This window comes from Berghia stephanieae, chromosome 5, assembly GCF_034508935.2.
Source record: "Berghia stephanieae isolate SIO BIC M18660-M18661 chromosome 5, UCSD_Bste_1.3, whole genome shotgun sequence".
NCBI lineage: Eukaryota > Metazoa > Mollusca > Gastropoda > Nudibranchia > Aeolidiidae > Berghia > Berghia stephanieae.
In genome coordinates, this window is record NC_088364.1 from 54698097 (window position 1) to 54722878 (window position 24782).

Consider the following 24782-nt stretch of genomic DNA (forward strand, 5'->3'; position numbering starts at 1 on the left):
CACCCACTGTTGATTTATTAAATATACCAAAACTATGACATCTTGAAAGAGAGTAATTAAAATATTTGTTAAAATTTTGTCTCCATCTATCCAAAACAGTATTGACTATTGGGTTCGAACATAAAAAGATACAGAAAATTAGTACTTTAATATCAAACATCTTGGATGAAAATAGAAAATCTAGGTGAAAAAAAATTACGAATGTTATCTTCATTATGGCCTTAAGGTGTATTTTTCTTGATGAAGTCTTACTAACTTAACACTGCCTTGAAACAATGGGTCGCATGTCATGTTTATTTTAAAGTAAATTGACTCTTATTTTGTGAGTCTCAATAAATAAAGTAGTCAGAAAAAAATCTTGATAGCCCCCGGGATCAATCTGACTTGTTCCAGTGACTCACGATTACTGCTACGTTGAAATGAGCATATATTTTCACCATAGATCATGTTATGTTTCATGTTATATATCAATTGTGCACAATGAGAATGATCACAATACACATGATAGACAATATAAAGAAAAAGTTAGCATGGTATGTACGTTTATCCTCTCCTAAAAATGATGATATCAAAACTGGTCTCATCTCAATTATTAGCAGGTTTACGCATTTAAATCAGAAAAGCGTGGAGTTCAGTATTGCAGACAAGCAGGTAATCCATAAACTATTCCAATTTAATGACAGGGAGTATTCAGTAAACGTAAAAGAAAATAAAAATTACTTTAGCCTTTTTCATAGCATTGAAAAATGCTCTTGCTTTGGTAACCCAATGTAAAATAGAGGTAATCCTTAAATGAGTGCGGAATGCTTACAGAAATCAACAATGTTATCCCAATGATCAATATTGAGTATTAATAATTTTATCACAACCCCCCCCCCCCCTTCTCCATGAAAACTCCTTTGTGAATAATGAACAGGTTTGTCTTAATCCTGTGGCAATTTTGCCTTGACAAGAGTATAATATTATTTACTGCAGTCTTAAAATATCAAAATAAGATCATCTAATAGTGGCAATTGGTAACCCTATGTGAAGTGAATTCAAATAAAAAAATTTAAAGTATAACTCCGTAAATCTGAGGACATGCTCAAATAGTATTTATACCTCTATCTCTTCTCTTTATGTTTTATATCTAGATACAAATCATATCGCAAAAATAATTAATGACTAAATTACAAATAATTATTATATTTTGAGTTTTTCGAAATTTGCAGTTTAACGCTTGGTCAAAACTTCTTATTTCATATCATGAACATCAATCAACTCGAGCCATTGGGAAATTGCCTTTAAAACTTCAAAATGACGAGAGAATCAAAACTTTAACCTTATAACTAACACTTAGGAAATAATAGGCATAAAGACTATGAAGCTATAGGTTATTTTCAGTTTCTGTGGCATTAAATGAATTATAATTAATGTCTGCTACCATTTGGATAGAATGCCAGTATATTGCAAATATACGCCCCCGATTAAACAGACCCAACTACCAACTTTGCTTCTTGGATGTAGGGGTCCAAAAAAAACAAAAAACTGGAGCAACCCATGACAGAAAACAGTCCCTTTGCTTCTGAGTCACCAGAACCCTGATAAGAGCCACTTAAAACCTGTCGCAATTTTTCAAATCAAATATTAAGAAACACTTACCTGCCCTACAGTGTCTTTGCTTGAGACGAGCAATCTGACTTGGTAATGGCAGTAGGGATGTAAGAACATCTCAAGATGTGGCTCCATGGTATCAATCTCTCTGTCATAGTCTGACGGTCTTCCTGACTGAAGCTTAATTGGAAGGCTCACTTCCTTGTTGTACCTATACATTGCAATATTGGTAATGGTAAAAATAATATCATGATAATATAAATCTTTTCAATAGTAGTAATCTAAACACTAATAGAACTATGATCATGTGATCCCAAATGATAAAAAAAATATTCAAGGATATTTTACTGAACATGGAACAATTTGAATAAAGTCTAAAATATATATTTTATATTATATGAAAGGTGTGAGTAGGCAGAATTTGCAGTTTGAAATGAGAATATTTTAGATTTCAGATTATTTTCGTAGACAAAAATAATGCAACTAAAACGGACGTGTAAGGATATAGAAAGAACACCACGAGTCTGGGACGAAATTGTGATGTAAAATACATGGGATTCTTATCCAACACAGCATTATTTAAATAAAAGAGACAATAAAAATTTCTACAAACTTGATGTCTGGTATGACTGGTATGACATCAAGTTTGTAGAAATTTTTACAAGGACGCAATTTCTTACTTATAATAAAAATTAGACCTAATGAAAAAACCCCCAAACATTTGGAAGAGTGTTTACCACATGAGAGTGATAGCCATTTCAAACTGTAATTTATGCAACACATAAATATACAATTACAGTAGTAATAAAACAGGACATCACACCTCACAGTAACTTAACTGGAGTGAAATTCAGGGTGATTTCATGCACCTTATTTTTGAAGAAGAAAATGCTTTTAAACATGGGCATATACTGTGCATTTCTTAACACAGACATTATGATAAAATGTGGCTATGTGGTATGACACTTGCTTTCGGATTGGAAGGTCCTGGGTTCGAGCCTCACTCTGCGCATTGTTGAGTTCTTGGAAAAGGTTCATTACTCACATTCTCTCCCCGTACTCAGGTGTAAAATGAGTACCTGGCCGTTAACAGCATTGTTTCTGTCGGAAAAAACTTGTAATATTGCCTAACAGGCGTCATGTTTCGTTCTAAATGTTACATGCTGCTGTTAGTCAGGGATCCTTTGTAAAGGGCTTTGAGCATGTTAAGTGGATATGTTGACAAAATCTATGGAGTCTACTCACCCAGAAAAAGCATAAGTCTCTTCCACACTCCACGGAACATTAAGTCGTAATACACTGCCTTCATTGTCCTCTGTTATATACCAAAGAAGAAAAAACAATACTTTAAAAAAATGCTGGGTGCACTGCATGAGTGAACATTCAAAATGAATATTATTCAACAAAATCTTCAAATCTATAATCACGAGGTTAATATGATTGCTTCTATATATTTGTTTATTGGAATCTATTAAAATGTAAATGCAAATTTCAATATTCTATATATTAAGCATTTTGTTCAGTTTTAAAGCTGCTAGATTGATATTTGTTCAAGATATCAAGTGTAATTCCATTAAATATCACATCTCCTTCAATTGGTAAACAAATATTCAAAACCAGTTCTCACCAGCATGATGTTTCTTACACCCCATTGGAGAAACTTTAGCCATGTAAGTGTTGGTAGGGAGGGCCATACCAGCCAGATGAAGACTGTAGAAAGAGGAAGCATTGGACACTTTGAGCATGGCTGCTCCATCCGTGGCAGAGATGGGGAAGGAGATGATGCTGTCATAGGTGTTGGGAAGGTGGTAAATCAAGTGACGTTCATCCATGTTATAGCGATCACCTTGAATGCTGACCTGGAAAAAGATGTAGAAAATTTGTTCATATTCTTATTAAGGTAACAGTGTGTTTTGGAGTGATAGAATACAAAGAGTGGATTCTACGCTTAGTAAGTAGGATAAATATTTTAAAAAAGGTCACTCAGATAATGGTAACTTATTAATTGCTAAATAAAGTAAAATAAAGGTAAGCAACTTTTTCTTAAGAGTAACTCATTAGTCCATGTCTATAAGAGGTAACAATATATCATTATTAATGATAATAAATAAATAAAATTCCCTTTATTCATCCCTTAGGGGAAATTTGTCTCTAGGGTCTATTCCAATAGAATAGACTGGAATAACCCAGGCGTCAGCTTCGTACCTTTCGGGTACGAAGCAAAGACCGTACCTTTCGGGTACAAAGCAAAGACTGTACTGCTGAGCAACGCTGTGCCCCAGTATGTCAATCAATTAAGGAATGCTGGCACATAATAGAAAAGCAAAACGACAATTACAATTGCTTGCTTTCCTTTGGATATGACAAATGATCTTCCAGAATACTTTTTGCAACAGGTAAATTAAATCCAGCTACACATTTACTGCATTGAGGTTGGAAGACCCTAATAAAATTCTGATGTATTGCTGAATCAAAAGAGACCAAAGACAAAGCGACTAAAGCTACTAAGCACTATTTCGACCAGTTAATGGCAAAAATAAATAAATAAACTCACCATTTTTGCACCCTTTGGAATGATAACAACAATATGAGTCTCACTGGTGATAGGAATATCCTGTCTGTTGACCCTCACATACTGAAAATGTAAAAAATAATTTTTAAAAAGTTAAAAGAGAGGATTTAAGTTTGGAGCCACTTAAATCCAAGGTCAAACTACAATAAAATTTTAATTTAAAACAAATTACATGACATTATTCAAATACAAAGGAAAACATCTCTTCTTCTAAAATATCAAAATGAAAATAAACTAAAAGAAACGTAAGCAAAGAAAATTGGTTTCCTGATGTTGGTAACATCTTGTATAAAATGGGAAAACTTCAAAGTTGTTCAGCATAAAAGAAAGCATTTCTATTTTTAACGTTTGTCTGCATCAGAGTGTTATGGGATAGAGCTATTAAAATGGTGATGTGATGAGAAACAATCAGTTTATTAATTATTATTGACCCACGAAAGAAATCCATACCTTAGAATTCGAGAGCAATGGTGGTAGCAGACGGGATCGATCTGACAGGCTTGTACAGGAAGAGCTGAAAAGTCAGAATAAAATGCAAAAGATTATCAATAATAATAATAATAATAATAATAATAATAATAATAATAATAATAATAATAATAATAATAATAATAAATAATAATAATAATAATAATAATAATAATAATAATAATAATATTAATAATAGTAATAATAATTAACAGCAACAACAACAAGAACAATTATAATAATAATAATAATAATAATAATAATAATAATAATAATAATAATAATAATAATAATAATAATAATAATAATAATAATAATAATAATAATAATAATAATAATAATAATAATAATAATAATAGATGGTCAGGGGCACTTTACCAATTGATGGGTATCCAAATCATCCATTAAAATGCCCACAACTTCCTGATATTCAATTTTTGTGCTTGAAATAAACATAAGCTTTAGATTTATTCCTAAAATACAAATGTGACACAATCTACGCCTTCACCCCCCCCCCCCCCCTCTCCCCATCTGGTATCATGTGCGTAAATGAGATTCTGCAGTGATGATACTCACAAAAAGTCAAAAAGGAGGAAAAGTCTTGGAAAAACGGAAAACTCACCTAGAACATTCTTGCACCACAGGAAAGTAGGCAGGATGACTTCTTTTGAGTACAATTTTAAAACGCCCGGAGTCCAGTAAAAGGAGGAAATTTTTTATATATTTTTTTTTTTTTAAAAGGAGGTATTTTTTAAAGATTTATTATATAAAAAAAAAGTAAAAGGAGGAAATGAAGGAAATATCCGCGGATCGAGGATCTGAGGAGGAAAACCGAGGAAAGGAAAGAAAACCGCGGATTTCCGCGGATCCGCGGAAAAGTATCATCACTGATTCTGACAATTATGACAAAGAAAACATTGTTTTTATTATATTTTTCAGTCTAAGAAACTACATTCATTCTCTTCAATGTTATCAATTTAAGTTTAAAAGTAGTCCTTAAGACGCCATGAGGCCCATGGTGCCGGAGTTTATCCCAGTTTTTATGGCATGAAACGGACAATAGCAATTGCTTGTTACACTTTGAATACGATGCTAGTCCATCACAAAGTAATTTCAGAGATCTAACAGACCCAGCTACCCATACACTGGTGGGTGGACAGAGGAGTCAGAAAGAATCTCGGCTGCACCCAGGATCGAACTTGGTCCCTTTGTGTGTGAAGCGCGCTCTACCAACTGAACTATCAGGACCCCCAATTTAAGTTAAAGTTCATAATTAATACCTTAAAGTCTGTCTTCAGGATCCAGTTGTCCAGACATATTAAAAAGATAGAAAGGTATGTTGACCTCATGCCTAAAATTAAGAGATAACTATGGAGTTGAAAATGATTTTGATTTGGTTAGGATTAGGTTATTTACTTATCTGTGGTTGCGCTTGTGTGCATGTTGTCTATCATATGCCTCCACAAAGATCTATCCTCTGCCTCCCTCATGTACTCAAGAGTTTGCAGGGATGTTGCTTGTTGACAGCCTCAAACTGGTCAGGAACGTTTAATCTCTTACGACCATGAGCTCTTTTTCCTTCTCTGTAGCCTCTAAATGTTAGGCTTTGAATGTGTCCTTGTCATCACACATGGCTAAGAAAACCCATTTGCCTTTTTCTGATGGTTTTCACAATCTGTATGGGTTTCCCTATTCTAAGCAAAAATTCTTGTTATTTTTTCTGATCATTTGATGTTTTGCAATCTTCTGTAAATCCACATTATGAAAGCTTCTTTTCGGTTTCGACATTCGATTTTGTCCAGAGTCCAAGTTTCACATGCATAGAGGAGAGATGAGAGAATGTAATTTCAGATCATCTTGAGTTTCGTGTTTCACTTAACATTGGTGGCAGAGGTGACTGGTCTGAAATTGTGAAAAGTGTTTTTAGCGATCGCAATTCTTTGTTTTATCTCTGCAAAATCTCTAGCGTCGTTCGTGATGTTTGCAATGAGATATTTAAACATTTTAACTTGTTTGTGGTTTTCCCTTTGCTGGTTAGGTGAAATGATAAATCTTGATTTTGTTTGTTGACGGCCATGCACTTGGTTTTCTTCAAATTCAGCAAAAGTCCTTTTACTTTGCAATCAGCCACTAATTTGTCAAGCATGATCCGAACGTTTTCTGGGGTGTAAGCCATAAGAATTACATCGTCCGCATATCTCAGATTTGTCAAATTCTCACCCCCCCACACAAATGCCTGGTAGGGAGGTCACCCTAAATCCATACGCTTCAGAGTAAGTCACATAAATCCTTTTCCTGTGTTTACATAACACTCTTTTTCACAGTGGATGGAATTTTTTATAATCAGAAGATCTTGAACTTCGCATAAAAATCAATATTCATACCAGTCATTATCAACTTTAATTCGAAATATTGTCATAAATTATGCTAACCAATCGGGTAGAAATTTGGTTACTTTTCTAAGTTGAAACTGAATAATCTACTACGATTTAACACACAATCTTTTAATTTTCACCACTATAATAAATTGATTCTGTAAAAGTACTTTCCTCTATCATTTGTGTACAATTTTGATTTTAATGATAAGCAGAGATGTTAAATTAGTCATTTACATAAGTGTTTTGCCAGTAAAATATAATATATAAAATGTTTTTATAGTCTCAAATGGATTTAGGGCATGCCACTTTACCCCATGCCCCAAAACCATATATGCCTTGCCCCAAATCCAAACTGTTAATCCAAGTATCCAAAAGATCACATTAATTTCAAAAGGTCAGCATTTATACAGCGCATATCCACTAAATGTTATTCACAAAACAACTAGGGGTTCAAAAACAATAGTAACAAGAGAACTATCATGCCTATTGTGTCATATAATTTGTCGTTTAATAAAGGGGGGGGGGGAATCTGAAACGTTCACATAATTCATCCATTTATATAAACTGACGCTAAAATTCTACCACATCATTGTCATATAAACTTATTTTGAAAATATATTAGGCTGTATAACTACAAATTTAATGTCGTAAGGGTTTGAAGCAAGCCGTGTACGAGTTTGGGGCACAAGCGTATGTATTTGGGGCGAGGGGGTTTGGTGATATATTTTCTGTTTTTTTAATAGGTTAACTGGCCTTACATGTGTTTACATCAAATCAATCAAAAGACGTCAAATAATTGAGTTTCTCAAAAAGTGGAGAGTTTAGTTAAATTAATCTGCAGCCAGAACTATTAGAATTTGAGGTATAGAAAAAGCGTACAGATTTGGGGCGATCTACCTTATGTCTTCAATTTCACGTAAGATTATTTCAGTGTACATGTAAAAGGTCTGGAAATAAAACGCATCCTTGCCTCACTCCTTTTTATTGGTACTAGATTGTAAATGCTATAAACATCTGAAAACAGTGTAATATATAGTGCCAGTTGAGATAAAAGGAAAAATTCACTCCAACCAACCCCCCCCCCCCCCCCCCCCCCCCCCCCCCCATAATAATAATAATCAGGGCTGGTGCTTTATATCCCTGAGTGAATGGTTAATTTAAAAAATGACTTTTCTCTTAGTTTTACTTGGTATTGTATCATTCAGACTTTTACCTTTTACTAGAGTTGTTTCCATATTACTTACATTCATCACAGTAAATAGAAAAAGCTGTTAAATGAATCAAAAAGATTTTTCATCCATGATTGAATTAAAATATACTTACCACCTGTCTTGTCCCTTAGGAATATCACAGTAACACACCCACTCTCCATTCGTCTGAAATAAAGAAATATGTCAAACTAAAGCCAGTTTATAACCTTGAAAATATTTTTACGATATTGATATATCTATCTCTCATGCACAAGGGAAAGATATCAAATTATTTACTGAAGGATTAAAAAAACAACTCAAAACAAACTACAAACTAAATAAGACGTATGAAAATTATTGTACTTTAAATCAAAACTTTTCAACAACATTAGGGCTTTAATAATAATAATATCATTGTGTAATATTCTTTTATTAAATTCTTGACCTTTATAACACTTGGCCAGCATTTCTATGACCCAAACAAAAAAAAGAAAAAGAAAAACAAAAGAACACTTCTGAGTATCTAAACAAAAATTATGCTTAGGGTATCTGATACCCAAAACCACACTTTTCAACTCTTATTGTTTTATGTTGGAGACAATAAAGGCTATTAATAAATGATAACGTAACCTTTTTTGGACTTTAAGGGGGTCCCAGTTGGTAGAGCACTTGCTTCACACACAAAGGGACTGAGATTGATCAAGGATGAAGTCGAGCTTTTTTCCTGATCCCCCTGTCCACCCAGCAGTGAATGGGAAACTGGGTCTTTTAGATTTGATGGAAAGTACTTTGAGACGGACTAACATCCTGTCCAAAGGGTAGCTAGCAATTGATATTGTCCGTTTCATGCTACAGAATCAGGATAAACTCTGGCTCCATGGGCCTTATAGCTCTGAATGACTACTTTTTTTGGTATTTAAAGTGGAATAAATGATCTAAAGATAAATGATGCTAATATGTGGCCTCACCAGGTTAGACAAAATAAGCACAGAATCCTTTCCTTCCTCTAGTGACACTGGCATGGCAATGTATTTTGAGGATTTACTCTGTGGAAAATTAATTAAGAATAAAATATTGTAGGAAGATTACAATCCATGAGATTATTCATTCCCCAAATTACATAAATTAGCAGAGACAGACAAAATTTAGGGACTGATGACACTTGAGGAAGTTCTAAAATCTTCCAAACATGAATCGGTCTGCTTATTGATAGTGAACTATATCAAATTTAAGAAATTAAGGAGCAGGCACCAGTATAAGATAAAAATCTGAACAAGTGTGTATGAAACGTGCCAGATAAAGCAAGAAAGAAAAAATAGAAGAAAAAAAAAACATCCCTAAAAATTTGGGATGTTTTTTCTTCTTCTATTTTTCTTTCTTGCTTTGTCTGGCACCTTTCATACACACTTGTTCAGATCTTTATCTTATTGTGAACTAGCTTTTCAAATTTTGATAAAGAGTCTGCAACATCACGACTCCATATGATTGTATGCTGAGATCATATAAAATATATTTGTAACGATAATTCTAGAACCAAACATGTCTAATTTTATAATTCCCAATAGCGCAGTTGGTAGAGCACCAGCCTCACACACAAATGGACTGAGACGGATCCAGGGTAGTGTCGCGATTTTGTTCTGATCCCCCTGTCCACCCAGCAGTGAATGTAGCTGGGTCATTTGGATCTGGAGGAAAGTACTTTGAGACAGACTTATGTTTGAAAGAGCACCTCTTACCAAATTCAATATGAGGTGTCACGTTGGTTGCAAACTTTTTCTGGCAATGCTTTCATAAACATAAAAATATTTTTTTACTTCTTCATAACATATGAAATAATAACAGATAATATTTAAATGTCACATCACCAGTATCCAAGTTGCATTTGATGTGCTTTAAATAAAAATGCATATATAACGCATTTCAGTAGTTTCACCATGCTCAATATTATTCACAATATCTCATCTAATGTTATAAATATCCATTTCATGCAGCACAAGTCATTAGGCACCCTTTTCAAACTAGTAATCTTACAATATGCCACTGCCTATAACCAAATACCCATTCACAACTAAGTTAAGACGGGTATTGTAAGTATGTTGCATTACTCAAAGAAACAGTATATGGGCCAGAGTTTTGTATCACTGTCACCCATCCTGCCATTGACCATGCTTAGCATCACACAATGAGACAAAACATGATATTCTACCACTGCTGAACCACTCTCAAAATTGAGAGTATAAATCATCCTCTAAGTAATGTAATTGTTTCATGGTACTCAATCTAATGTGACATGATTATACTACAACATTTTTGGGGTGATTTGTTCAGTGCTCTTTTAAAAAAATTCTATATAATTCCTTACCTTTTTCATTTTAACTTTCCACAGTCTGTCAAGCTTTGTCTCCCATTCAATCTTTGGGTCTAACTTCAAAGTTTTGTTTTTCTCATGGGATAAATAATCTTGCATTCCATTGTTGGAAATAAAATAGTGGCGGATCACTTTCATACGAAGTTCTGGATCTTCATAGATCTGGGTAAATATATAAAATATATTAAAGGAGATTGACGTGATTGATGCAATCATAATCATTGATAGACTTTTTAACTCCAGCTCTTATTTCTAAAAAAGTTTTTGTCATATGATTTACATTCTTTGACAATGTTTCTATGCAAACTCGGTTCTAACAAAAACACAGTGGTAAAAACGTGTAATCAGCAAAAACATAACTTGATTTTATATTTTTTTAAAGTGTTTTAAAATAGCAATGTGTATTATACTTGATCAAAAATTTCACTTTCCTTATTTTTTTTGTTGTTGTAAGAACCAGCTCTATACCGCCCCCCCCCCCCCCCCCCCCTTATATATCTCTCTCTCTGCATAAGGAAATGCCCACTTTTGACATGATGTGGGAAGCTTTAAAACAATAAAATGGCAGAAAAACAAACCTGTTTAGTCTTGAGGTCTATAAGATCAAACATAGCTCTTTTAGTTACAAATACCATTTGCCGGCACCTGGATGGGAAGAAAAGACTAAAGTTTTAAAACTTGAAATTATGAGCATCTATAGATCCACTATACATGCTCAAAATGCTTCACAGGGGGTCCCATGGCCGACAGCAATACTTAACAGGTTTGATGAGGATGATGCCTGTTAGGCGATATTACAAAATTTTCCAACACAGATAACACTGTCAATGGCCAAGTACTTACTCAACACTGGAGTTAGATGAGAGAATGTGAGTAAATAGTCTTTCCCAAGGACACAACTATGAAACGCTCAGAGTGGGATACAAACCCTGGACCTTCCAGTCCGAAGACGAGTGTCGTACCACAAGACCCCGTAGTCGTGAAATAATAATAATAATAATAATAATAATAATAATAATATAATAATAATAATAATAATAATAATAATAATAATAATAATAATAATAATAATAATAATAATAATAATAATAATAATAATAATAATAATAATAATAATAATTTAATAAAAATAAAACAATACCTTTAAAACTCATTAGTCTAATCAGAGAATCAACCAGTGATATACTCAAACATCGGTATAACTTCATCCCATCTAATCAAAATCATACCAAAGAATTTTAATTGTGTGTAATCTCTATGTGCTTAACTCTGTATTACCAAAGTATGACCTAGCTAAAGGTATTGAAAACTTCCTTGTTCTCTGTGAAGACTGAAATAAATCGAGTATCAATTTCAAACTGGCAAAAAATAGAAATTATGCAAATTATCACCCTTTACAGGGTGATGATTCACGAGTAGATTCTATGAAATACTCCAAATACATTGATATGAATATAATTAAAACTGAAATAAATTATTGATATCAAAATGAAGTCAACTTTAAATTCTCGCATTGTTGTTTCGCACATTATTTCTTAGACCACACCACAACTCACCACACAGAACACTGATGATCTGTAGACACCCATGACTTGGGCACTGATGATGTCTGGAGGAGAATATACAATTTTTTTAGTCATTGGTCTAATAAATGGAGATGAAATATCATAATTTGATCACTGTTCTTTGAAGGTTTTGGACCTGTGCTATTTCATTTTTTTTGTAAACACCACCGTTCATAATGATTATAATAGCCACTCTTTGTTTTTTTCTAAAAATGAAACATTCAATTAGTTGGAATAAATTAACAAAGTCTAGGAATTTGATTCTGTTTATAAAAGAAATTCCAAATTCCCTACAACCTTCAATTTCGGTTTTATGTGTTTTTGGGCAATTACAATACCTTAAGGTCATACCAGTGCCAGTAAAAGGAGAACTATGCAAAAGATCAGCATTTAAAAGCACTGAATAAAAAGTAAAGCAAATAAGACTAATTAAAACAGGGAACGTAGGTAGATTTCAAGAGCAATCTTTTTTTGGTTACAGACCACCTGTAAGTTTCATCCAAATAATAGCTAATGATCCATATAATGATGTATATAACAGTATGTAACAGCTCAATGATTTACATGCTGCCCCTCCCCCCTCATTATAATTTTTTTAAAACCCAAAAAACATCTCCACCCACAAAATCGAATTATATCTTTTTTTCCCTCTCAGTAAGGGTCCCAGTGTTGACTACAGCGAAATCTATTATCTCATTATAGAACAAGGAAAGAAAATATTAAGGAGAGGGAAAACATATTATACAAGGGGATATAAGACAATCTTTGAGCCATCATGTGAAATAAAAAGTTCCAACCCTTCCTTGCAACCATGACAAATTGTGAGTTTACAGTGCCTGTCATTGATTGATATGAAAAGTTTTACATGAGAGGGAAAAAAAAATATACTTACCAAAGCACTAACGCTTCTTGATGGGTCCACAATCTAAAATAAAGAGAAAGTCAACAATAACATTAGAACAAATGAATATATTTCATATAAATTTTAGCTAAATTTTACATGAGGGATTCTGTTTATAAATTTTGTATTGTTCTAGTCACATGTTAAATAACATTTGTTTATAGTTGAGGATGTATAATTATTTTTTAACAAGCAGGACACCAGTTCTGCAATCATAGTAATGATGACTAACGTCACACAAATATCAAAATACCTGAAAATAAAAAGAGTAATAGAGTTTATACAGATTTTAAAAAAAAGAGCAACATAAAAGAAATACAAACCCCTTTTAATGATGTCAGGTCATATCGAACTTGATAATCTCTAAATCCACCTCCCGTGCTGACTACAGTCACATGTCGTAGAGAGGTAGCCGTGTTGGATCTCCAAAACTCATTGACATAGTTGTAGAGAGAAACAATAACTGCATCCACAAGTGTCACTGGAATAACATTTCATAATGAAGAGAGTAATAATAAACATTCATCAGATGACAACGTAAACACAGGTAAATTCTAAAATGTATCATCCCTAATAAGAGCACTAAGCACTTAGTAAAAGTGTTCTTAAATGTGTGATTATTAGAAAACGATATTTAGCTTTAGCTGTTTTGTGCACTTCTTTTTTATTTGGAAAAGGTATTTTTCCCTATGACCACTAACAAGTACACATGACTCATAGAGAATATTACCTGCCAACAATTTAACACATCTATAGCAGGACTGTATCAGAATTTTGTATATTTTTTTATCAGGATTGTGAAGATAAAAATTGATTTTTTTCAATAAAGCTGTAATCAATGACATCTTTATATAGTAATCATCATTATCACAAAACAAGTACTGAAATTAATTCCTTTGACTTATTAAAAACAATACAAATATAATTTATTTTTAAAAAATGAAAAACAAAAGCTGCAATCGATGAGAGAGCATTCTAATAACATCATAATGGATTCCAAAACAAAACTAATAACAAAATCTCCAAAATCACAACCCTGAAAAAAAAAGAATTGGATCAATGTGAAATGAGCATTGTGCTGTGCCAAAAGGTATTCCTTACCAGGCCTTTGATGAGGAGTGGCTTGGGTGATGATGGTGTTGACAGTGGAAGGGTCGAAGCCAGGCATTGTAAACAGAGCTCTGGCGATGAAACCTCCCTGTAATTGCATAAAAATGAATACAAGAGAATTTATCTAAGGCAGCTAGTGCAAACGCATGACAATAAGTTGCTTGTGGTTTAAAGTAGAATAACAATCTAGATTTGGATCAGAGTAAAAAAAAATGACCATTTGATTTCATTGGTAAAAGTTGCATAAGTGTGATCTAATGCATCATAAAAGTTTATATTGACAATTCGGATCTATAGCTGCTGTCTGAATCATGGAGTCAAATTAAACCTCAATGTAATCATTGTTTCAAATAGTGGTTGATAGAGCAGACAGCCACAAAAGAAATGAAGGAGGAAAAATAAAAATATAGTCACTTTGTCATCATTGGGGGTCTCGATAGCTCAGTTGGTAGAGCACTTGCTTCACACGGAAAGGGACTGAGATTGATTCCAGGTGCAGTCAAGATTTTTTCTGACCTCCCTGTCCACCCAGCAGTGATTGGATAGCTGGGTCTGTTATATCTGGCAGAAAGTACTTTATGATAGAATAGTGTCCTATCCAAAAGGTAGCAAGCAATTGCTGTTGTCCATTTCACATAACAGAAACCAGGATAAACTCTGGGTTCATGAGTCTAAAGGCTCTGAAGGACTACTTTTTTTGTTGTTGTCATCATCATCATCATCTTACCATCACCATGATTTTTCAAAGAGCCTTAAAGTATCACTGTCAAATGTCTATAGTAAAACGGAAAAAAACCCAACAAAAATAAAAACCCACTTACCATTGAATGTCCCACGAGAACCACTGTTTTAGGAGGCGATTTCATATGATCATACAACGATAAAATTTTGGTTACACATTTTTGGATGTACTCTGAAAAAAAACGTTTTTATTAGCATTAACATATAGGACTTGATATATATTTAATAAAATGATATATGTTAAGAATTAACCCTCCCCCCCCCCCCCATAAAAAAAACAAAAAACAAACAAACAATGAGTATACTTTATTTCAGCTGCTAAAGTGTACTTAAAGGCCTAATGGGAAAAAAAACCATACAAAATGGGGGAAAACATTTTTTTTTTTAATTCAACAAAAACAAACCTAAAACAGATAATATCCACCAAAAATATATCTAAACACAAAACAATAAAATACCTGTTTGTCTTTTCAAAATAGAACCACTGAGTGCTGAGAATTCCTAAGGTAATGAAATAAATGAAATGAGTTAAGGAATGCGTTTAAAGATTTCAAATACATAATATACTTGATTGCATAACATTTTGAAAAACAATATATATTTCAATACTTGGTCACCAAATTTAAAACCATGGATGGGAGTTGAAAATCGAAGATTTTGAGAAACGATGAAAAGAGCATACATTGGATTCTGGTGACTTGTCTGAAGAACGCTTCATGATAAGTGATACATCTTGATTTTAGCTCTCTCCTTACCAGCTATTTTTAGAATTTGCCCCGAAAATTAACTCCCACCCAACACAAGAATAGACTTTTTTACTCAAACAAAAAGTAACAAATGAGCTCTATAACACAGTGTTTAGTATTTATATCTGTAATCAAAGCAATTCTTTGAATTTTGTGATGTACAAGAGAAATCAGAATGAGAAAATTGTCGGTTGCATTGTAACAAATGTGACATTTTCCTATGAGTGATAAGGAGAGGGTTAAAGTGAAATATATATTGTAGTGCTTAACCACCTAATCTACCAGTAGATATAAAATATAATTGATTCTGAATTTTGTTCTTGAAGTTAAGCTTTAAAAAATATGTAATTCCCACCAATAATATATTACTAACCTCATTGAATTTAGCCACAAAATAATTAAAATGGATGCCATCCGGTCTCTCCTGTGCCTTTCTGAGAGCCACTGAGCCTAATGACCTGACTGAAAAAGATTGAAAGTTTTGAAAATTGCTTGTGCAAGAAAAATAAAATAAAATAAACATTCACGTTAACAATACATTTTCAGAGGTTGAACCATTCTCATTGCATTGTGTAATATGAAACTACAAGTCACCTGTTAGGTGTTTGTTCTGTACTCGTATTCTTACATTATGTCACTTTAGCAAAGGTATTTATTCACACCCATTGGACTATTGTGTGTCATGTGACTAATCCAAGGACACAAGAGTGAGACCAGAAAATAACAGATTGTAAATCAGTGACACCTACCTAGTCATGTAGTAACAACACTGTCGTACACCCAAAAAGGTTTTTAAAAAATTTTAAATGGAAAAAAAAAATACCACAAAAAAATAAAACAAAAAACAAAACCCGAGAAAAAAAATGTAAAAGAAAAAATAATAACAAAAGAGCCACCCAACCCAAAAAGAAAAAAAAACCCCAGCAAATAACAAAGAGAAATAGATTGAATAAAACCAACAACAAAACAAAATTTAAAAAACAAACAAGCGCCCCCCCCCCCCCCCCCCAAAACAAAAAAATAAAAAACAAAACAAAACGACTCACAGCAGAACACAAAACAAATATGGTGATAATTGTTTTAAATTTGGTTGCCCGTAATAAAAAAAATACTGATTCTTAAAAGATAATGATGAATGAAGATGATGACACAAGGTAATATATTAGTAATTTTTCAATATATCATTCCTATCAAGCGTGCAGTGAGCTCGATACAACAATACTAAAATATGTGTTTATTGCATAGCCATCTCAAACACATGCAAAATAGTAGCCCCTCTAGATTCAATATTTTTTTGTATTTTTCTTTGGACATATAAAAAGGGGTGGTGTTGCACAATATAAGTGTAAATCAATGAGTCAATGCATCCAAACACAGTGATATACACTCACAAACAGGAAGATTAACTACTACTTTAATCTCAAAATACAAAATGAGACCTTTTCCTTTCAGACATTGGCATTAGCACAATTGTCAAAAGTAGAAGTGAGCTGAAATGCATTGGAAGCAATGCTGTGCAATTCAATTCGCATATTAAATTTTTTGTTTCTTCTCAGCTCATGCATTTATACATTATCTCTGAATCTAATTCTCACATCAGTGTAAAACTTTTGATTTTATACAAGCTTGTGTATGATATTCTAGAATGTCTTCTAAAGCATATTGATCACATTAACAGAGACCCCTACCCCATTCCACCGCAAAGAGGAATCAACAACTTAAAAACTTACCGCTTTATTATTTAGTGGAGACATGATTGGTTTGCAAGTAATCCAAGACAGGCAAAAGTAGGGAAACTAGAAATTGTTTAATGTAAATAGGGGGTTAAATTGAAATAATAGCAGTCTGAATGCCTGGGCATTGATCTGGTGACAATAAGATGCTCATGAGTGCTTTCTTTTTTTTGGATGTGCAGCAAGCAATACAGGCCCATTTTTCTCTCTCAATAATTCTAGTTTTTTCCTTTTATGATCCTTTTTGTCAAAACGTGGAATATCAGCCTTGAGCATCGGATCGCAGAATGTGAAAAGTCTTTGCGGAATGAGTCTGCAAGACGGAATAATAGGGGTCTCTGAATTCGATGGATATTGCCCTATATAAATGCATATGTTTTTAAAAGCTCATTGTACAATCAAACAAAAGATACAAGATTTAGAAACTATACAGAGAAACGCTGTCTCATTGACACATATTGCCAGTCAAGATAACCAGGATGCCTCACATATGCCACAGAAAAATGGCAGTAGCAATGAAACAGTTGGAAAAAAACAAACAACACACTAAAATGATTAAACAAATTTCGATCATATCCCCCCCCCCCTCCCCCAAAAAAAAACAAACAAACAAACAGAAACCTATAAATACAAGAATATAATCGCAGAGTGGAGTAGCCTACTGCACTGTATGATAAATGCCTTGTATGTGTAGTCTTTCAAAGTATCAGTTGTGTGCGTTTTAAAAAAAAAATCATCCCAATGTCTTTGTTGCAGTGGAAGACAAGGGGGGGGGGGGGGGGGGGGGGTTGGCGTTGCTGTGCTTTTTTGCAACTTAAACCTTCTTACACATGCATTAAGTAGCAAACAGAATAATCTATATTTTTTTTTTCAAAGAAAAATCTAAACTTTAGAATGCAAATTTTCCCCCTTTTAATACAAATTATCATTTTAAATGTTTTTGATAACAGTCCAAGCAATCAAAAAAAAAAAGAAAAAAGGAAAATAGTACACCGCAAAATTCTAAATGGAAGAGGGAAAAAATCCAAGGATTTTTTTCAAATAATCCCCTTGGAATCTGCGTATGATGAAATCTACAAAGGAGGTGGTCTTATTTTTGCTTCTCATAAAGTTCTATAGCACACCAATTCATATGTGGAGTGTAGAACATCTTTTAATTTATATCTACCTATCCATTTCATTTATGAATATAAGTAATTCAATACATTGTGTAGAACATGAAAGAAATATGAGTACAAAAAATTGGATGAAATATATATATATATATATATATATATATATACCTTGTTTGTGGCTACCAGCATTACCGGGAATAAACAAAACTGGAATTCCAGAGAGCTTCACATGTCTGCAATTAACAATACAAATCACACTGGAAAGGTGGCTTGAATTCAAAGTATTACAAACTTTAAGAATTAAAAAGCAGTATTCAAAAATATGAAATCAGAGTGAAAAAGAAAAATAGGAAATAAAAAAATAAAATTCGTAGCTTAACAGAATAATCACAATTGGCTGGGCTGTGATATAAAATTGAGATTAATCAAAGTGATCTCGGAAATTAAGCAGAATAATGACAGTCCTGAAAGCTCAGTATGTAGAGCACTCACCAACCTAGCAAAGGGACTGCTATTGATCCCAGATGCAGTCAAAATTTCCTCTAACCCGTTGTTCACCAACAGTCATTCGATAGCTGGGTCTGTTAAATACGGTAATAAGTACTTTAAGATGGAATAGCATCATATCTAATGGGCAACATGCTAATAAGCAATTGATATTGTCATTTTATGCTATAGAAACTGGGATAAACTCCAGTTCTAAGGGCTTTATGGCTTTGAAGGGCTACTTAATTTTACTTAGAATCTTCACTCCCAAAAAAGTACGGGTCATTGACTCACCCTCTCCATCATGTCCTTCTCTATGCTATCTTCAGAGTCTATTCTCATGAGTTTTCTTTTTTCTTCATTTATCCTTTGCTTACCTCTCCTCCAGATATTTCTAGGCCACCTTATTTACCTTGCACCTTGTAGGTTACTTGTTAAATATTACATGGTAACATTGTTATTGGCATTTTGAAGTTTGACGGATTAACAATACGACTTAAATTATCTCTGCAGGTTGAGGCCGGTGAATTGAAACATTGAAGGTATGCTTCTGGGAAAGGGAAATTGTAGACAGTTTCCTCTGTCTGCACACATAGTAATGATTGGGTGGCAGGATTTGTTAGTAGTCCATTTGGCCATTGGGAGTGGAGTTTATCCTGGTTTCTATAGTGTAAAATGACAATATCAATTGCTTGCTATCATTTGGATAAGATGCTAATCTATTGCAAAATGCTTTCTGACAGATCTATGAGATCTGACTACCCAATTACTGCTGAGTGGAAAGACGGGTCAGAAAAAAAAAATCTCGATTGCATGTGAGATTCGATATCAGTCCCTTTGCTTGTGAAGTGAATGCTCTACCAAGTGAGCTATCAGGACCCCCAGCAAATTTGTTGGATCTGGGGAAAAGTACTTTTGATTATAGAGTATAGGATAGACTAGCATCCTATCCAAAGGTTAAACAAAACAATTATTACTGATTGTTTAACTTTAAGGAAAGCATGATTTACTACAGCTCCAAGGGATATAAGGCTTTGAAGGACTTCTTGTTATTGCTTTCTTATCCTTCAATTGTGACAAATGTATTTTTATTGTAATCAAATTTCAATTTATGAGTTTACCGGACACATGCTGTGTTGACTTACAAAAATAAAAATTAAGAAAATACCAAACAAAGAATGTTTCAGACTCCTTACCCTTCTTCAACCAATAACAAAAACAGTAAAAACTTTAAATCCAGACAGATGGGAGAAAAGTATTCAGCAAGTTCAGTTGGCAAACACGAAGTAAAAATGACGTTTCAACTTTGTATTTTCTGATGAGACGTACCATCTCTCTAGACTTAAAGTAATGTAATAATGTTTTTAAATGTTTTTGTTATTGGCTGAAAATGTATTTTGAGCCCAAAATGTACTGTGTTTGGTATTCTGTTCTTCTTAAAGCGGTTATATTCATTTGCATATCACTTTTTAAAGTCCACAGCTTCTAGCAGGATAGTATTCACTTTGACTGCTGTAGTGACAATGATTGATAAAGATGAAACACCTTAAGACTTACCGGAATGAGTCATAGTAAGATCTGGAACAAAGAAAAGAGAGGACGTTCAATCTTTTAAAATGATAATGCTTGTTGAATGCAACTGAACTTATCATTACATAGTTTAAGAAACAAATGTGACACTGATAGAGTCATTGCCATGTCTCATTTTGTAAGCAACTTTGAGTGTAATAATTGGCTTTTGATTACAATGATTCCATATTCTGGCATAGGTCCTTATGGATGACTGCCCCTCCAAAACTTCTTGAATCTTGAGTGAATAAGAACTGACATTCTCAATACTGAATATTACTAAAAATGGAATTTGACTTCTTACAGCCTGCTGGGGGATTAAATGATACACTGTGACAAGTCTGAGCATGGTGAATTCATAAAACAATTGGTAAGATATATAATAATTAAAGTTCCAAACACAAAATGGTGCCACCATCCTAATTAGCAGTAACAGCAAATATTTCTCACTACAAACCATTACCACTTAGGGAACAGACAGTGGAATCCACCCCCTACTCATCCTATCAGTTTTAATTATGTTTCCAGAAATTTATTTCACTTGAGTATTTATATAGCGCAATATCCACTAAACTTCACAAGGTTCCCCTAACCAACAGCAACACTTAACATGTAGGACGAGACAAACTGCCTGTTAGGTGATATTACATTTTCACTTTTTTCAGGACAGAAACAATGCTGTAAATGGCCAGGTACTCATTTTACACACGAGTATGGTGAGAGAATGTGAGTATAGAGCCTTTCCCAAGGACTCAACTATGCACCGCTCAGAGTAGGATTCAAACCCTGGATATTCCGATCCGAAGGTGCATGTCATAAGACTAGACCACATGTCTTCACATTTATATTTATGACAGGTCATAAGGGTCAAGTACAGAAATCTGTTCCTTATTGTCAGCCTTTAAATTGCAATTATAATATTGCATGAATTCCACACAATAACACTAACATTTTTGCACCAAACCTTTATTACTTTATTCCTTTTAACAGTTACAACCAAGCTTTCAACTTTAATAATTCATAATTTTCTGCATTTTGTTCTCACAGTATAAACCATAATTTTGTGTGTGAAATATTCTATAATTTCTTAATAATGTCATAATTAAGTTGAAAATGACAGACAAAACAACATATAAAAGATTGAATTTTTTCCCATAAATTTTTGGTGAATATTGCGTTCAAATGATAAACTGCTAGATGGTTGACTTATTTAGGATATTAGCCAGAGGAAAATAAATTTGTCCCGTTTATCATTTAAACTATGGTGGTGATGACATATAATTAGATACTTATTGTACTATAAACAATTTTTAAGACTAAATCTTATAAGGCAGTACCAGAAATAAAAGCAGAGGTAGTTGCATAGGTGGGATTTGAGCAAGTACCTCTCAGGCTGACACAAACCAGCTAACAGAGAAAAGGACATCTACATGTTGATCCATTTACCTTAGACACTTCATAGATATTTGATTTGTTTGGCGTTAATGTAAATAATATATTTTTTTTTGGGCTGTGTTTATTTTCTTCTGAATTCTTGCATTCTTCCTTAATTGCTGGTTATTTACGTATTGACTATTACTGGTTATCTACGTATTGACTCCTGTTGTCCCATATGGCCTATTCTTGACATGTAGATATCAATGTCATTAAAAACCTGTCAGCTTTAAGAACATCAAAAGTGTGTCATTTCTTTGTGTTATCAACTAATTTTTATCTACAGTCAAAAATCATGAACCATTTAATTAATTGAATATAAAAGATGAAAGCTCTTTATTAGCTGTATAATACTGTTGGAAATATAATCTATGTTAAAGACCTTCAAACAAAGTATTAGTAATTCATATTATCTAGATATTGAGAGTACCGTTTATTCATGTGTGATCCTACATTTGTTAATTTGATTATATTTAATTTCAGTTGTATCATCTAAAATTCGCTATAATTTACACTGCATTTGTTTTGTTTTTTTAAATTGTTAAAGGGTCAGTTGAAATTCTTGCTAGGAGATGAGAAGAAATTTCCTGACCTTGCAATGTGTAAAATTTTGGATCATTTTATTTTTAATTTAATGATTGAAACAAGCATGTGAAATTCCTTTAAAATTACAGATAATTGCGAGTGATACACAAGCTGACCACATAAACAACGAGCGCAAAAATTAACCTGCCTGTGACATGGTCATGGTAACGAAGGATAGGTACTGGAATAAAACTAAGACAGGCCAGGTATGAGTTATGTATCATGTGCAGTGAATTAGAATATGGAAAGATGATGTATTTACCCTTCTCCATATATATAGAGCCCATAGTGTGGGAATTCTTTTTCTGTCTCCTTGAAAGAAATTTCCTGAAATAATCAAATTATAATAATTATAATAAATTAATAATAATAATAATAATAATAATAATAATAATAATAATAATAATAATAATAATAATAATAATAATAATAACAATAATAATAATAATAATAATATAATAATAATAATAATAATAATAATAATAAACAATAATAATAATAATAATAATAATAATAATAATAATAATAATAATAATAATAATAATAATAATAATAATAATAATAATAATAATAATAATAATAATAATAATAATAATAATATAATAATAATAATAATAATAATAATAATAATAATAATAATAATAATAATAATAATAATAATAATAATAATAATAATAATAATAATAATAATAATAATAATAATAAATGATGAAGTTCATGATAATAATGATATGGTAGAAATTCCATTTGTATCCACCATTTACAGTCCAAACAGTAAATGACACATATTTGTGCACCTTGAATTAATCTAAAATTATCAAAAGATAGAAACAAATTGACCTCAATGAAGCCTCTAAAAAATGAGTTTTCATTATTTTCATCTTTATACATTTTCAGTTGAGTGAAAGTTGTGCGTCCATTTTGGTTAGGTACCAATTGTCACTGAGAGTCCCTGAGCAAATACAGACCTTATTTGTAGATGCAAGATTTATCTGATTAATATTGTAAAGACAAAGGACCCCAAGTCTGAATTGCCTCCAATGGCAATTCGGATCCGAGTCTGAATTGCTTCCCATGACAATCCGGACTCCGAGTCTAAACTAAATAGAACTCCGTGGCTAACCAGGGTCGAGTCCGAATAGTCTCCAATGGCTCTTCGATTCAGAATACTGCAATGCAATGTGCCCGAATGATGAACTTATCATTAGTGAAACTCTCAGTTACTATTCCGTTTGCATTTATAGAAACCGTACTAGTCCTCCTAAACACACACACACACACACACTCATGAGTATCTCTAAGTCATTAAAAACAGAATAATCACCCCCCCCCCCCCCAACAACCATTTCCACAACCCAAGAGCCGGCGGCTTTTTCTCTTTGATCTCGCATCACCATGTTCTCCCCTGCGTCCAGCGCCTTGGTCATTTGTGGGTTACCCCCTGCCCCCCCCCCCCCAACACCAATCCCATTACCAGTTGATCATTCTCTCTCCGCATTCAACCAGTGCTTATTTTATTAATAGGCACCTAGTCCAGTATTATCTAATAATAATAGTATTAGACAGTACTCTGCCCCTACCCCAGTGGCTTGCTGCCAAGAATCGCCTCTATTTATATATTTAGAAATAAAACAGCATATTTTCTAAAATTAAAAAAGAATTAAGATACTGCCTTTTGTCAAAGCCCGACCCATACTGCCTTTTAAATAAAACACTCAATGCCCAAAGTCATATTATTCTCCTTTCCCCGCAGTTTTTCGCGGCTGCAAATGGCAAATTATATTAATGTAGAGAAATGTCATGCATGTATCTTTTGCAACACGCTCATGGCAAATCAAATACATCTTCCAATCATTACACAAAGACCCTCTTTTATCTATGCAAGGGCAAATTACGACCACAATTGTAATCTCCCAAAGACCACGAATAATTAGATCTAGTTTTTTTTTGGGTTTTTTTTAAGGCACTCGCAACACATTTAGGTCAAATCAGCGCCAGTAAAAAGGGAGAAAATTGGATAGTAAAAAGTTCTAGAATTACAATTAAAAAGTACCCAAGAAAAAGTAAGACAAAAGGGAATTAGTTCAAATGCAGATTCCAAGAGCACACTACCATATACTTAGTTTGAGAGCACCTAAATGTCTCATCCTGACACAAGCACAGGTCGCCTTCTCAAATTCTTTCAAGGTTTGCATGAATTCGTTGAAAGAAGAAAATAGATCACCGCT

General features: G+C 33.1%; 1 protein-coding gene across 1 annotated transcript in view; it reads right to left on the reverse strand.

Moving 5' to 3' along the window:
- The window catches only part of LOC144973224 (GPI inositol-deacylase-like), a 64877-nt gene that overhangs the window by 38588 nt on the left and 1507 nt on the right, over positions 1 to 24782 (reverse strand). Inside the window, exons 2-20 of the mRNA XM_078915396.1 lie at positions 22817 to 22881; positions 20524 to 20544; positions 18649 to 18713; positions 16006 to 16094; positions 15345 to 15387; positions 14967 to 15058; positions 14137 to 14233; positions 13359 to 13516; positions 13027 to 13059; positions 12126 to 12178; positions 11148 to 11214; positions 10564 to 10731; positions 9170 to 9247; positions 8335 to 8387; positions 4616 to 4679; positions 4148 to 4228; positions 3221 to 3452; positions 2839 to 2908; positions 1642 to 1804 (exon numbers count right to left, since the gene is read on the reverse strand). Of these exons, the coding sequence (XP_078771522.1) occupies positions 1642 to 1804; positions 2839 to 2908; positions 3221 to 3452; positions 4148 to 4228; positions 4616 to 4679; positions 8335 to 8387; positions 9170 to 9247; positions 10564 to 10731; positions 11148 to 11214; positions 12126 to 12178; positions 13027 to 13059; positions 13359 to 13516; positions 14137 to 14233; positions 14967 to 15058; positions 15345 to 15387; positions 16006 to 16094; positions 18649 to 18713; positions 20524 to 20544; positions 22817 to 22881 (1692 nt within the window). The remainder of the gene's footprint in view (positions 1 to 1641; positions 1805 to 2838; positions 2909 to 3220; positions 3453 to 4147; positions 4229 to 4615; positions 4680 to 8334; positions 8388 to 9169; positions 9248 to 10563; positions 10732 to 11147; positions 11215 to 12125; positions 12179 to 13026; positions 13060 to 13358; positions 13517 to 14136; positions 14234 to 14966; positions 15059 to 15344; positions 15388 to 16005; positions 16095 to 18648; positions 18714 to 20523; positions 20545 to 22816; positions 22882 to 24782) is intronic.